At 43.6% G+C, this 15,963-nt stretch overlaps 1 protein-coding gene across 2 annotated transcripts; it reads left to right on the top strand.

The window, feature by feature from the left end:
- Positions 1 to 1,082: 1,082 nt before the first annotated feature.
- On the top strand, positions 1,083 to 15,391 carry pcolce2b (procollagen C-endopeptidase enhancer 2b; the record flags this gene model as incomplete). Of its 2 annotated transcripts, none has more annotated exons than XM_083632194.1 (9): positions 1,083 to 1,219; positions 1,513 to 1,624; positions 2,072 to 2,327; positions 3,643 to 3,767; positions 4,584 to 4,720; positions 6,119 to 6,282; positions 9,427 to 9,510; positions 13,503 to 13,670; positions 14,351 to 15,391. In XM_083632194.1, 9 exons carry the CDS (start codon positions 1,083 to 1,085, stop codon positions 14,479 to 14,481), a joined length of 1,314 nt encoding a protein of 437 aa, XP_083488320.1. In that variant the 3' UTR covers positions 14,482 to 15,391. The 2 variants fall into 2 exon arrangements, with proteins under 2 accessions (XP_083488320.1, XP_083488319.1); XM_083632193.1 differs by having other exon boundaries at positions 14,327 to 15,391.
- Positions 15,392 to 15,963: the final 572 nt, after the last annotated feature.

Genomic DNA, 15,963 nt, shown 5'->3' with positions numbered 1-15,963 from the left:
GCGATTTGAAATTTCGGCGGATGCTGGGCGGATGTTCACGGTTCACCTCGACTGTTCTGATTGGCTAACGAAACCCTTCCTTTCCGTTTCTTCTCTTTCCGGGTTCATGGGTAATGTAGTTCTTAGCGGCTATTGGTCCAAAACGAGAGGTGCGGGACTTCGCATCTGTTTTGACCATGGTTTTGACTGGTTTTGACACGATCCGAGCATCTGACACCTACTGACACCTCGCAGTAAAAAGCGTGTTTACATGCGAGCTACATCCGCTGTGTTGTCGTGTTGTTGCTATGGAAGGACGCTATAGGTGCTGTTGCTATGGTACTAATTATCTCACTGCTATCTCACTGCCCGCCAGTGCAGTGGGTGGAAGCATGAGCAATTCACTCACATTTAACTCAATCCATGTAAATGCAAGATCAGCTAATTGGCTATTTTGCCAGTTATTGACTGTTAAATCCAGCAGGTGGTGGCATTTCTCTCTCTCTCTCTCTCTATCTCTCTCTCATGTCTAACTCGTCTCCTCAATTGCATCATTCTCTCATTCTGACAAGCCTCAGCCTATGGCGATGTGATAAACCAATTTTAAATGGGCCTGCAGCCTAGTATGGGTCAAATTTGCATTCCTGCTGAAAGGTGGTCCTCTATCACTTAACATCTGATCAACAACTTTTCCACATGTCAACAGTCAGTTTATTGAGATGAAACCATTGATGAAACGCAAATTGTTGACGGTTTTCTGTCGGCTAGATAGCCGATATCTGGATATTTATAAATTACAATATTCTCATTGTCCGTACTGAGCCAAGTAACGTTATGCTTCAGTGCCTAGACTATCAAGTCAAGTGTAGTATTCATGCCGCGTCCTTGCAGGTTTTCAGGCCAGGTGCTGTACTAATGCGAGACCTCACACCCCTCCGGTGCGTCTTTTCTCGCAGGTTTTTTGGGTGGAAAGCAGCTGCCTGCCTGTGTCCCTCCTACCACGCAGAACAAACGCTATATTCATCTGCTCCAGCTTGCAGTTGCTGAAACTCCCTCCAGGAACTTCTCGGTACTTTTCCCCACCGTTTGAGCTGCTGAACACAATGTCATTCATGCCACGGGGCGAAAACAAGCGAGGCGCAGGCTGGTCCGTTAACCCGACAATGTGGAGAATATGCAGCCTTTTTTGCGCATGGAGTCTACTGTTCTTGACAGAGGTCTGCGCGCAGTCTCAACGGAGGTACACATTTATTCACATTTTATATTCTGTGCAAATTCTTGTTTTAAGAGCTTTAGGCTATCAGTGAGCAAGGTGCCAATGATCAGTGAACTGGAGGGTTATTTAGAGGAATCTGCAGTCTGCGCTGCTCCAGGCAAGACACATGGCGCATTGGCGAGGAGAATAAAAAAAATCTGAGCTAAATCGGCTCTCGTTAGTTTTTGTTTATTATTATTCTTTATATCGGCTATGTTTAAAACAGTAACACATCATCATAATCTGAGATTCAGAGAAAACATTCTTCCCCTCTCTAGACCAACAACGTTCACGTGCGGTGGAAATATGACAGGGGATTCTGGAGTAATCGGGAGTCAGGGGTACCCAGGAGTCTACCCCCCAAATACCAAATGTGTGTGGAGAATCACAGTGAGTCCTATTCCACTCTGTTTTGGATACTGTGATGATGGCGTGCTTAGGCCACTCATTTAGACAAACAACAACAACAAAGTTATTTTCTTATTTTAAAATAGCCTACTTTTTTTTAATTGCACACACCAATCACACACTAAATTTCATCCTCTGGAATTTGTATACATGGCCACACAGTCACACTCAGGCAGACATTACATTTAAAGTTTAAACAAGCTGGTGGTGTGGTGTTATTGGAAATTTGTACAGTAGGCATGAGTCATGCTTGCAATTACAGTATACTGAGTATAGCCTATCTCTGCCATAAAATCTGAAAAAAGGTGTTAACCCCATTCAATTAACAATATTCAGATAGACTATTATAATAATTCCATATATGTTAAGTTATGGCATGTTGGATTACTACTTAGTAATGAAGTTATTGTGTGTGGATTCCCTCCCCAGGTCCCTGAGGGCAAAGTAGTGGTCCTGTCATTCCGCTTTATTGACCTGGAGAGTGACAACCTGTGCCGCTATGACTATGTAGATGTTTACAGTGGCCATGTCAACGGACAGAGACTCGGTCGCTTCTGTGGGACATTCAGGCCAGGAGCCCTGGTTTCCACGGGCAACAAGATGCTCCTACAGATGGTGTCCGATGCCAACACTGCTGGGAGTGGCTTCCTGGCAGTCTTCTCTGCTGCCCACCCACATGAGAGAGGTAGGTAGGCACGTGTGGAGAACATGGGGGGATGGCTGTAGCCTGCTAACTCTCATCTTGCTGGGTGCATGATCAGGATCACAGCGGCGTTCAGTATATCTCTACCCAAGCGAAGCCACGGGGGATCGAGTCTCAGTCATGACTTCACCCCATAAAGCAATCTGATACACGCCGGGAGTGTGTCTGGGGCAGAGGGTCACTCTGTAATGAGCAAATTAACACTGCTGTTAAACATGAGCTGCTCCAGTGAGGTCATAGCAAGTTACCATAATGCCCAGATGGGGTGATTATATCCTACACTAGAGTTCAGCTTTTGCACAAATAGCATAGAAAAAGAAACGTGAGCCTATTGCTTTTGCTCAGTAAAAGACAGTGACATTTAAGGCTTTCAGTTATATGACGAAACTATTGCTTTCACGCTCCAGGATCTGAGAAAAAAGAAGAACAAATCTCAACACTTCTCACAGTATGATGTGGAATTTCTCACAGCCGTTTTTTTCTTCTTTTGGAGCACTGCAGTAGATTGGACAGGTCAGCGGTATCACTCGGAGTTGAGCCAGCAGCCTTTTCCTCTTGCTGGGAATTGAGACGTATTGCCCGGCACTATTTCTGTGGAATTTTAATGGCTGGTTGTCTGAGGAGCGACCTTCCTATCTGTACCCAAGGAGCTGACAGCTGTAATGGCCATGTCTATTAGCCAGCCTGCCTGGCTCTCACACAACAGATGGTAGCAGATAGACTGTTGCCATACTATCCCTGAAAGTTGTCAAAACTGCACAACACAACAACCCCTCCTATTGTTAACTATTTTTGCCACTGTGCTAAACCGTGCTTGTCCGTTAGGCATGCTGGAGAGCAAACAATACATGTTTTTTTGTTGTTGATTCCAGCTCTTGACAGTCGAAACAGCTTGTGCAGTTAACAAGTTGATGTTTCTCAGATGCTTGATGTTATTGGAGGCATGTGGCATCTTTTTACACAGCTCAGTGCACAGCGCCAAACAGACTGACTCCTTAGGGTGCTCATAATCACAAAGAAGTGCTGATTAAACTAGACATCTGGTTAATTACAGGATCATGTCATGCACACACCATTCCTGCCTTTCAAATTACACTGAATGTGGATCAAATACGTCAAGGAACAGGAAATATAGTCATGCTGAATACAATATTTTGTCCAGTTTCCTGTATTGAAAATCTGTAGCAACTTGCAATTTGGACATTGTCGTTATTGATATTGTAATGATATTTTATTGATTAACTGTGCAGACTTTCTTGATCACAAGCCAAGACTAAGTTCCTTCAATACACTGCAGGCGAACAGTACTGTGGAGGCCGCCTGGACAAGCCCTCAGGCTCCTTCAAAACCCCCAACTGGCCTGAGAAGGACTATCCAGCCGGGGTCACCTGCTCCTGGCACATAGTGGCACCAAAGAACCAGGTTTGGCAGTTCATCTTCAAACAAATTAAGCAGAAGAGTTCTGTTTTAAAAAAAAAGTGCCAAAGACTCTTCCGTGTTCAGCATACAAACAATTTATTTCATCCGCCGTTCATTTTCCCATGTACGTTTTGTAAAATGCTTATAAAAATAGTTGTACCTGGTCAAACCAAGCAATTCAGCTATATTTAGGATCAGGAGAGACTTTTTCACTCGGGTTAAAACTAAAAAATACAAATGTTGATTTTTTTTTTTTTTTTTTTTGTCTGAGTGAAATGTTCTATGATCTCCGCTGATTCTAAATATAGATAAATTGCTTATTGGTTTGACCACGTAAGACTATTTCTATAAGGATTTTACGAAATGTAGATGGAAAAATGAATGGCGGATGAAATCCCTTCGTTCGTATGCTGAATGCGGAAGAGGGCATGACTTTGGCACTCTATGCTATTTGTATTTTTTTGGGGGGTGCCCTCACAGGAATACTTAACTATTTTGGGGGAACTTGTTTGAATTTGAAATCGAAATTGTCCCCGGTAGATAGTTTGCTTTGATGCGCCATGCTAAGACATACACGATGTTGAGTGATAGTACATATTACTTTGGTTTGGTCTTGAGAAAGTAGATCTAGTGGAATCAAATGTTTCAAATCAAGTTACGTTAAAAATGGCAGCTACTGTATATGTACAGTGGTTGTGGAACAAAATGACATCATCCCCCAAATTACAGGCTGTTCCTTCTAATCAAATGACAGCCTGATACGGCCTATAGGCTTATGGTTGAAGTAGGATGTACTTTGTGACTTGTCCCCTCCTGCAGATCATTGAGGTGAAGTTTGAGAAGTTTGATGTGGAAAGAGATAACTACTGCCGCTATGATCACGTCTCCATTTTCAATGGGGCAGAAATCAACGATGCCAAGAGGATTGGAAAATACTGCGGAGATAGCCCTCCAGCGTATGTGATACCACACTGTTGCTGCACGGTAGAGTCCACTAGAGAGATAGCCCTCCAGCGTATGTGATACCACACTGTTGCTGCACGGTAGAGTCCACTAGAGAGATAGCCCTCCAGCGTAGGTGATACCATACTGTTGCTGCATGGTAGAGTCCACTAGAGAGATAGCCCTCCAGCGTAGGTGATACCATACTGTTGCTGCATGGTAGAGTCCACTAGAGAGATAGCCTCTCCAGCTTAGGCGATACCATACTGTTGCTGCACGGTAGAGCCCACTAGAGAGATAGCCCTCCAGCGTAGGCGATACCATACTGTTGCTGCATGGTAGAGCCCACTAGAGAGATAGCTCTCCAGCGTAGGCGATACCATACTGTTGCTGCATGGTAGAGCCCACTAGAGAGATAGCTCTCCAGCGTAGGCGATACCATACTGTTGCTGCATGGTAGAGCCCACTAGAGAGATAGCTCACCAGCGTAGAGTCCACTAGAGAGATAGCCCTCCAGCGTAGGTGATACCATACTGTTGCTGCATGGTAGAGTCCACTAGAGAGATAGCCCTCCAGCGTAGGTGATACCATACTGTTGCTGCATGGTAGAGTCCACTAGAGAGATAGCCTCTCCAGCTTAGGCGATACCATACTGTTGCTGCACGGTAGAGCCCACTAGAGAGATAGCCCTCCAGCGTAGGCGATACCATACTGTTGCTGCACGGTAGAGTCCACTAGAGAGATAGCCTCCAGCTTAGGTGATACCATACTGTTGCTGCACGGTAGAGCCCACTAGAGAGATAGCCCTCCAGCTTAGGCGATACCATACTGTTGCTGCACGGTAAAGCCCACTAGAGAGATAGCCCCCCAGCGTAGGTGATACCATACTGTTGCTGCATGGTAGAGCCCACTAGCGAGATAGCCCTCCAGCGTAGGTGATACCATACTGTTGCTGCACGGTAGAGTCCACTAGAGAGATAGCCCTCCAGCTTAGGTGATACCATACTGTTGCTGCATGGTAGAGTCCACTAGAGAGATAGCCCTCCAGCTTAGGTGATACCATACTGTTGCTGCACGGTAGAGTCCACTAGAGAGATAGCCCTCCAGCGTAGGTGATACCACACTGTTGCTGCACGGTAGAGCCCACTAGAGAGATAGCCCTCCAGCGTATGTGATACCATACTGTTGCTGCACGGTAGAGCCCACTAGAGAGATAGCCGTCCAGCGTAGGTGATACCATACTGTTGCTGCACGGGAGAGCCCACTAGAGAGATAGCCCTCCAGCGTATGTGATACCATACTGTTGCTGCACGGTAGAGCCCACTAGAATGTTGTGCAAGACATTTTTGAGACTTCTTATTTTTTTTTCTCTTTCTCAATTTTCTCAACTACCGGTCTCTCTTCCTCTGCAGCCCTGTGTTCTCAGAGGGGAACCAGCTCCTGATCCAGTTCCTGTCAGATCTCAGTCTAACAGCAGACGGCTTCATTGGACACTACAAGTTCAGACCCAAGAAGTTCCCCACCACCACAATACCGCCCACCACCACCACACAGCCCGTCACCACCCGACCCATACGTAGGTAGCAGCTTTTCTCCACTCGCAAAACCTCTGAAACACATCTAACATCTGTATTTGTTAATGCTTTGGCTCTGGATTTCTGGACACTGTTCCTAACATGTGGGGTTTATCTTTCACTTGAAAACACAAGGGAGGAATCAGGAATCTGCTTCCAATAACAGATGGAGAATAGAAATGAGTTATGATTTGAGTCCAATGTGGAGGCAATTAGCCGGATCAGGTAGAACACCTTATCCTTGTAAAGCAGCAGCAGAGGGTATCCATTTTTGATATGGACTCTGGTCACTTGATACTTCAGACATTTGACTTGGTTTGTACGATCCACCAAGCAATACATTTTTAATACAACATCAATATTTAAAGGTGCAAGAAGTAAGATTTCCATAATGTATCTGCAGGGGTTTGATAGGGTTGTAGATCAATATAAAAATCCCACCCACGGTCTAACTTGCAATGAAATATTTATATGCGACATGATTTATTGCGGTCGCAAATAAATGTTTCATTGCAAGGTAGACAGTGTGCCTGATTTTGTTTGCAACTTTTGATCCATTTATCCCTCTCCTACACACCTGTCTAATGAAATAGATGTGCAAAGTGTTCTTCTGAGCCTAAATGATGAATTTGCCAGGTGCTGAGCTTTCTGGCTTTCGAAACTCACTTTCTGCCATCACAAGACATTGAAGAAGATGAAGGAATAACAGGCAAACCAGTTTAAAAAGTTAAAACCTGGAGCACCTAGGTAGTACAGTGGTATATTCCCTGCCTACCAACACGAGGGTCGCAGGTTCGAGCTGCCCGTGTTTCCTTGTCAGGCATCCATACATCCATACATCCATACATCCATAAATCCATACATCCATACAGGCACAATTTTTCGTGTCTGCGGGTGGGAAGCTGGATTAAGGGTATGAGTCCTGGTCACTGCACTAGTGCCTCCTTTGGTTAGCCCGTTCGGAGGGGAGAGGAACTGGGGGGAATAGCGTGTTCCTCCAACACGCAATGTCCTGCTGGTGAAAGTCCTCGCTGTCAGGTGAAAAGAAGTGGCTGGTGACTACACATGTATCGGAGGAAGCATGTGCTAGTCCACAACTCTTCCCAGATCAGCAGAAGGGGTGGAGGGGTTGACTTTATATAAAATAGGGAAAAAAGAAAAGTTAAAACCTTATTCACATCACATCAGTTGTCCTTGGTGAATCAATCAAGTGTCTTCTGAATTGAACAGTGAACCCTCACAGTTCGGGATACTTAGACATTTTGTATTTGCCAGTAATTAAGCATGGCGTTGTGATGCAACATTCTCTCTCACACAAAGAGAGAAAGAGAGAATGGAACATACTGGAGCTAGTGTCTAGAATCTTTTAAAAGACAGCCAGGAACATCACATGTCCAAACATTATTAAAGACGCACAAACATCACTTGTCCAAACACTATGTTCATACATTCTTGCCCACAGTTCTCTGGTGTAATACACAGTCATATAATGTGTGGGCGTATGCCACTGAGATACAGTCAATGGCGTACGTACGTACGCACCCACCCACACACACACACACACACACACCCACCCAGACACACACACACACGCACACGCACACGCACACGCACACACACACACACACACACACACACACACACACACACACACACACACACACACACACACACACACACACACACACACACACACACACACACACAGTCCCAGCTCATTTTCATTCTCAAACTCATGTCACCCACACAAACACTTGTTTTTTTTTCCTTCCTCAAGCCAGGTTATTTGAGCGCCTCCCTGCCATGATGTCATGCTGTGACATTTGGCTTATCTTCCTGGACCTTTTCCTCTCCAGCAAGAATAACATTCAGGGGTGGGCAATTATTTTTCATGGGGGGCCACATGAGAAACCCAGATTGTTGCCGGGGGCCGAACAAATATTGTCATGCCGTAACCCATGGATGGGTAACTTTGATGATAGAGAGGGCCACAAAAAATGTCCTCGCTAACCAAGTTTTGATGAGGGCCGAACGGCGCCAGCGTGAAAAATTTGGTGCATTTGAAGCCACGTTTAGAGGAATAACTCATTTTAAATTAACAGTTGTGATGTCATTATTCAGTCTTAACCACCAATATTTCATCCTTTTCTCACTCACTCCTATGTCACCACCTGCTCTCAGGGCTTGAAATTAACTTTTTTGACCACCTGCCAATATGGCTGCTAGATTTTAAAGTTACCAGCCAATTAGAATTTCCACTAGCCAAAATGTTTTTCTTGAAATAAATCAGAATATGAGTGGGTTAATTTAAGCATAAGTATCAGTAAGTGGCCCGGGATGATCAAAGCCTGTGTTGAGGGTCACACGAACAAAAATGCAGTCTTGAAGCTAAATAAATCCAAAACCAATGAGTTAATTATTTAAATTTCTAAATCAATGTAGCCTTTTAGTCATAAAGATTATTGAAAGATATTCCATATTCCAGACTGAAATGCTATAACAAAAGTGGAGTATTGGCCAGAATGACATGAACATTTGGACACTTATTCAGCGGGTATCTTGCATGTTGCGTTCAGGTGCACTGTGTAATTTTTTTTTTTTTTTTTTTTTTTTGCAATTCCATCGCGGGCCACACAGGTGGCGCCCGCGGGCCGCATCCGGCCCGCGGGCCGTAGTTTGCCCATGTATGATTTTAGACAGTCACCATGTATTTTTCTAAGTTGTGGTTCTAACTCTTCAAAGACACATTGTACTGACCGCTTTCACACATTGGACATTATGTATGAACAACGACTAGATGGTTAACAGTTTTTAAGTGGATAATGTCCCTTTTCACTTTTCAGCACATTCTTGAACCGAGAATATAAATAGACCAAAGCAGAACCAGTTGCAACCATATCATATATTTGCTTGCATCACTGGCAGGCAAAATGACAGTGATGTCATGTTTTTTCTCTGTGTTTCTGCAGCTCTGAAGTACTCTGTAGCCCTGTGCCAGCACAAATGTTTTGTCTCTCTGTCTCTGCAGCTCTGAAGTACTCTGTAGCCCTGTGCCAGCACAAATGTTTTGTCTCTGTGTCTCTGCAGCTCTGAAGTACTCTGTAGCCCTGTGCCAGCACAAATGTTTTGTCTCTGTGTCTCTGCAGCTCTGAAGTACTCTGTAGCCCTGTGCCAGCAGAAATGCAAAAGACGAGGAAGTCTTGAGAGCAATTACTGCTCCAGCAATTTTGGTAAGAAAGTCCCATCAGTGCTTATTTGAGTTGAGTCATACTACATAAATGACATTCGCTGATATGCTTGCGCTTTGCTCGTGTTATTGCTTCACATCATAGTTATTGCTTCACACAGTTAGGACAGAGGAGACATTCCCAAGGTTCATATCAGTAGTTCCAATCAGCATTAGCAGGCGTACTCTCCCTAACAAGTGCTTTACAGTCATATCTTTGCTCCTCTGATTTTTCGACGCGCATCTCAAAGACTTCGTTGAGTCTGTCAGGAGGTGAACGGGTGGATACTGTAGTACACAGTTCCGTCCCCCAGTGTCAACACACACACACTCAGCCTCTGACTGTAGGTAAACTGTTGGTAAATGAACGTGTTGATTCAGCCTCGGTCGCCGCTTGCTGCTCTCCTGCTTTCTGATGTTGTCCTCTTTGGAGATGTTTACCACATGTGTTCCACTGGCATTTCAAAGACTTCACTTGGATTTGCATACCGGGGGGAAAGGCAAGCATGTGTGTGTGGAAAAAGTAGCTTGTTTGATGTGGTGGCAGAGTGTGCACATACACTAATGTGTTACATCACATTTTAATGAAGTGGCGAGACAGTGGACTGATGATTTTGATTTGATTGATTTTGTCTAATCAACACACTATTAGTCATTTGGCCGTTATGTTATGAATTGGTTTGATCTGTGCATGTGGAATTGTTCAAAGTTTGGCAAAGCCCCTGGGTTATGTAACGGTAGCAGCATTCACAATAACATTGGTGAAGCAGATCACCCTCTGGATAGTCTCATCCCTGTCAGGAGCGGAAGCAGGCAGAATGTTGAGTCCAGACTCTGTGGTACCATCAGTGTAAAGAAAGCTGTTCACACTGAAGCCCACGCTGAGTATTGGCTTCCCGAGCACATTAAAGCTGGCACTGCTTCATGTCTGGTCTCTAACACAGTCATGGTCAGTGAGTCATATGCCAAAACAAGCCGGATTTATTCTACCTACGGAGACCCGGTCATACTCCGCAGGAAAGACACGTCTGATTGAAACTTCACCCCTAAGCGTGTGTCAACGCCCACCAGGCAGAGCAAGAAAGTCAGAGAGAAGAGTCTTCTTGGGGATGTTTCAAATTCCGAGTATCTTGCAGTTGTTCAGAATTATGAATCGCCTCTTACTCTTTACCACAATCCAAACCGAGCTGAGATCTATAATCTCCCCAGATAAGACTGTATTATAATTTCTAGTGACATTCATATTACCGGTAACTGTTCTACTAACTCTGATCTGAAACATTTTATCTGCATGCTAGATACTTTTGATTTCACACGTCTCTGACTCACACCTTGGATTTGGTTATCTCTAATGGTCTGAACATTACATTGAGTGCTATCCTTGATTAGGTTAACACTGCCCACATCTTAAAGCAGCACCTAGATCAGGGGTGGGCAACTGGCGGCCCGGCCCCCGACCTCACTCAGTGTGACCCCTGGGTCAATTTGGAAAAAATAAATAAATTACAAGGCGTTTTTGGTTAGGTTAGGTTAGTCTCGGCTCCCAGACGTTTGGTGAGCTGCGCCACCAAAGGTCTGGGAATTTCACTGTCAGAAACTGTCTGTCAGAGCCCGGCGAGAACGGCCGGCAGCAGACACGCCTACATTTATTATTAGAATTTTATTTGGTAGCGGCAATGCCATTTATCATAGTTCCAATATAGAGCAAGACACAGATGTGCTGCAAAGAGAGTTTATACCTGTTGTTTATTTTACAATAATTTTTCCTACCCGGAAGTGGTCCGCTTGCTACTGTGAGTCATCAGCAGGCTCTGTAACGTTAGCCTCGGGAGTCTGGCTTATCGCTGGGGAAAAGACCTCTAGCCGCCGGGGCCGGATGAAACACGTCCTATTAACAGGTTATGTTTGTTTCTAAGTGATTAATATGTTTCTCCGCAAACGCGGCGATGTTTTGCGAGACACCGGTTCTGCATGAGCGTCACTGCCCCCAGAAAGCAGGCCCGCCCACAACACTCATGATTGGTTCTCCGATGCAAGGCTTCCAACAGCGCCACCTAACGTTATGCAAAGATTTAAATAGTAATATTCTCAGTCTTACAGGAGTGAAACGGATTAAGACTGAGGGCTGAGTCTAAGGTTAGGTTAGCCAGGGGTTCCCAGCCTTTTTTGTGCCAAGGACCGGTAGATACATGGAAAAAAAAGTTGCGGACCGGTTGTCAATTTTAATGGTTTTAGTTACATATATATTTACTCACCAGGTGGCGACAAAGGGTAAATAACAGCCTTTTGTCTTGTCATAAATACTGTATAGGCTACTATACATACAGTATTTGTTTTTGTTTCAACTACAAACATAAATAAACGTCAACTTGAAACTATGTTTCAACTACCACACACAGCCTATAATATTATAGCCTACCGGTATGTTTATAAAAAAAAAAAAATTGGGACCGGCTCGCGGCACGGTACCAAATGCGTTGCGGCCCGGTGTTTGGGGACCATTGGGTTAGACCACCAAAATCTGTGTTTTTATTTTACTGTACAACCCAGAACATGGCGATAATGGCGTTAGCATTGTCCATCCACCACATACTGTTTAATGTTAGCATTTGAGCTAACGCTATTGTAACAAACTATATCCAGGATGCACATTGCACATGCAACATTACTAATCTGATTCATATCACATATTTGGGTGATGTACCCCATCAAATTGCTGTAGCGGGCTGTTTTAAAGCTAGAGCAAAGTTTCTGGTGTCATCTGAATGGAAGAATTACTAAATTTGAATATGAAAAATATAAATGTTGGTATAATAAACTTTGATTACCAGTCCTTTTCATCAAATTAGTAGCTATAATTGGGAGTGATGGTGTTGCAGTAGGCTACTGGTGGAAGTGCACGGTCACAATCTGGCCCTCTGGTAGCGAGGAATTTTTTGTGTGGCCCTCTCTATCATCAAAGTTGCCCATCCCATCCCTGACCTAGATCCACTTCCTATTGCCTTATTTAAAAAGTACCGACAATAATAACACCTCCTTGCAATCTGGTGTTTTTGCCAAGTCTCTTAACACTGTTGTTATTGAATCATTGCTAAAGAAGACCAGTCTAATCCTTAATCAGTAACCACAGGCCAATATTTAACCTTCCTTTTCTTGGCAAGAGCAATGAAAACATTCTTTATTAGACTTAATGACTATTTAATTTGAACTAATCTCTATAACTCCCAATCTGGTTTTCCTGCTAGCACTGAAACAGCACTTGTCAAGGTAGCCAGTGAACTTAAAGGATATGTTCACTCAAAAATGAGAATTCAGTCATTATCTACTCACCCCCATGCCAATGGAAGGATGGGTTTAGTTTTTGAGTCCACCCAAAAAAAACTTGAGTTTCACAGCAAAACACAGTTGTAGCATTCTCCTAAACAATTTAAGTGGATGGGGACCAACTTTCAAACATAAAGAAAGAAAGAAAGAAAGAAAGAAAGAAAGAAAGAAAGAAAGAAAGAAAGAAAGAAAGAAAGAAAGAAAGAAAGAAAGGTGTAAATGACATCTTTTCAACTCAACCTGGCATCTCAGGGGTTCTTGAGACTTGGATTACGCCAGGTGAGCAGTATGATGCCTTTTTTATGTTTGAAAGTTGCTCACCATTCACTTCAATTGTTTTGAGGAGAATGCTGCAACAGTGTTTTGCTGTGAAACTCTAAAACCTAAAAAAACCTCACCCGTCCATCGGCATGGGGGTGAGTAGATAATGACTGAATTTTAATTTTTGGCCGAACTTATCCTTTAAGTTTGAGTTAATCTAAATGAAAACAAGTTTCTCTAAATCTTTTCACTAGGGTTGAATGTGAATGTGTGTGAAGTGCTGCGTGCTTTGCATGGCATGCATACACGATAAGTGTATTTTCTGTATGCGATATGGATTTTTACAACGGATTTGCAGTAATTTAGTTTTTCTTTTATTGTTGTTGACATGTGTGTGTGTGTCTACAACAGTGATAAGCGGGACTGTCATTACCGCGGTGATGAGAGGAGGCAGCATGTACGCCACTGTCTCCATCATCAACGTGTATAAAGAGGGCAACCTGGCCATCCAGCAGGCAGGCAAAACCATGAGCACCAAGATCATCATCCTGTGCAAGAAGTGTCCGTTTATCAGACGAGGTGAGTTTTGAACCCTGTTGTAATCGCTCTCTACAAAGTACTTTTTGATCTATGAAGCTGAAACAGCAAATTGACTGCTATTGAAGGGCTGCACAATTAATCGAAATGTGTCACAATATTGCCTACTGCAATTTTCAAAACGCAGGAGGCGCAATATTTGTTAAAGGCGAAATGTGTTAAAACACTATTTTAAATGAAATATTGCCGTGCTCTAGAGATGTCCTGGCCTACACATTATATTCTACAAACTTAAGAAAATGTCTTTGTTTGGTATAGATCTATATCATATATCACAAATCATATCGCAATTGCAATATCAGTCAAAATAATAAAATAACAAAATAAATCGTGCAGCCCTATGTCATTGTGTAAAAGATGATAGAAAAGTATCCATGACCGTTTTGAATAACCTATGGCTCTGAGTTTGCCTCCATTGCTGTGTCAAGCTCAGCCGATATAGCGCTCGCCACCGAGAGTGTGAGGTGAGGTGAGGTGAGCGGCAAAACTCACTGTCCCAGCAGAGTCACTGAACCATGTGTTGAATACAGAATATGTTTATATGCGTGCATATAAACATAGACCATACAGACATGCTGTGTGGAGATGCTGATGTGTGGCCTCCCTGAATGCCTCTGCCGTTCCGCCACTGCATTCAGGCTCTTTGTGTGTGACCTCACCAGGCTTGAACTACATCTTCATGGGCCAGGTGGACGACGAAGGCCGGGGGAAGATCGCGCCTCAACACTTCGTCATGGCCTTCAAGACCAAGAACCAGAAAGGACTCAACGTACTGAAAAACAAGCGCTGCTGAGCCCAACGGTGGCTGTGGAGATCTTCGCCCGGGTCGGTCCACCCGAGTGTCAGCCAGGCATGGAAAGCGTTAAACACATGTTCTACTCGACAATAGTAACACTCAGCGGTTAAAAAAAAGCGAACCGACATGCAGCATGATAATGCACATAGATGTTTCACCAACATGTTTTGCAAGACCATGATTTCATGTTTTTTTGTTTGTTTTTAGCTGCGACCAACAGCTCTATAGGTTCCTCTGTCGGTCCACAAAAAGCGCATTTTAGGACATTCTCATATCTGGTCACAGCTATTGCGAATTGGCGCTTGTTTTATTTCACTGTGCATGTGACATGTCTGTTCTGACGTCCACTGTCTGGCACTGTCGAACTCACTCTTCCCTCTAGTCTGCCTTCCAATTGTGCAATGTGAAGAATGAGTGGGATGTAATATGATGTAAAATACATTAAAGAAAGAGATCACATGTGTTTGGCAGAATACACTTAAAGTTCACAAGCCTGATCAACATAGCATCCATTGAGGATTTGTTACAGGAAGTAAAATGATGGTCAACTGATTGTTGTAGTTTTAATGACAGTGTTTATAAACTGCCTTTAAGTTCCCATGTTCAATTTGAATGGACGAGACTTGGGAAGTATTTTATGTGGTGATAATAAGTGCAATAGTTAATATATAGGATTCTTTTAAAATTATTTTGTTATGCTGGTTTTTATGGTTTTATGTGCAACAAATGAGGCCATGAAGCTTTTTTTTGTCAGTGGATGCAAAGCAGCTCCATCAGCTAGATCTCTTCGTCATCTTACTTTCATTGTTTTTAAAGGCAGAGATATGAAATTAAAAATTGGAAATATTTTCATATTAAAAGGTCTGTGAATGTTATTTATATTTTATTGTTTTCATCTGCCCAAATAAAACCCAAATAACATGTTCTTTTCCCTGTTGTTTGTCTATCATAGTACAAGCACCGAAACCAAGAAGGCCGATTTTTGACATGGCATTGAGCGTAATCGGGCCAGTTCTGCTCTACTAAGCATGAGAATGGGTCAGGTGTGTGTAATGTGACTCTCACATGGACTGATGGGTCAGGTGTGTGTCATGTGACTCTCACATGGACTGATGGGTCAGGTGTGTGTAATGTGACTCTCACATGGACTGATGGGTCAGGTGTGTGTAATGTGACTCTCACATGGACTGATGGGTCAGGTGTGTGTCATGCGACTCTCACATGGACTGATGGGTCAGGTGTGTGTAATGTGACTCTCACATGGACTGAATGGGTCAGGTGTGTGTAATGTGACTCTCACATGGACTGATGGGTCAGGTGTGTGTAATGTGACTCACATGGACTGATGGGTCAGGTGTGTGTCATGTGACTCTCACATGGACTGATGGGTCAGGTGTGTGTAATGTGACTCTCACATGGACTGATGGGTCAGGTGTGTGTCATGTGACTCACATGGACTGATGGGTCAGGTGTGTGTAA

Source organism: Poromitra crassiceps (genome assembly GCF_964638095.1).
Source record: "Poromitra crassiceps genome assembly, chromosome: 2".
Classification (NCBI taxonomy): domain Eukaryota; kingdom Metazoa; phylum Chordata; class Actinopteri; order Beryciformes; family Melamphaidae; genus Poromitra; species Poromitra crassiceps.
The sequence above is the reverse complement of the archived record's forward strand: the minus strand, read 5'-3'. Positions and strand labels throughout refer to the sequence as shown.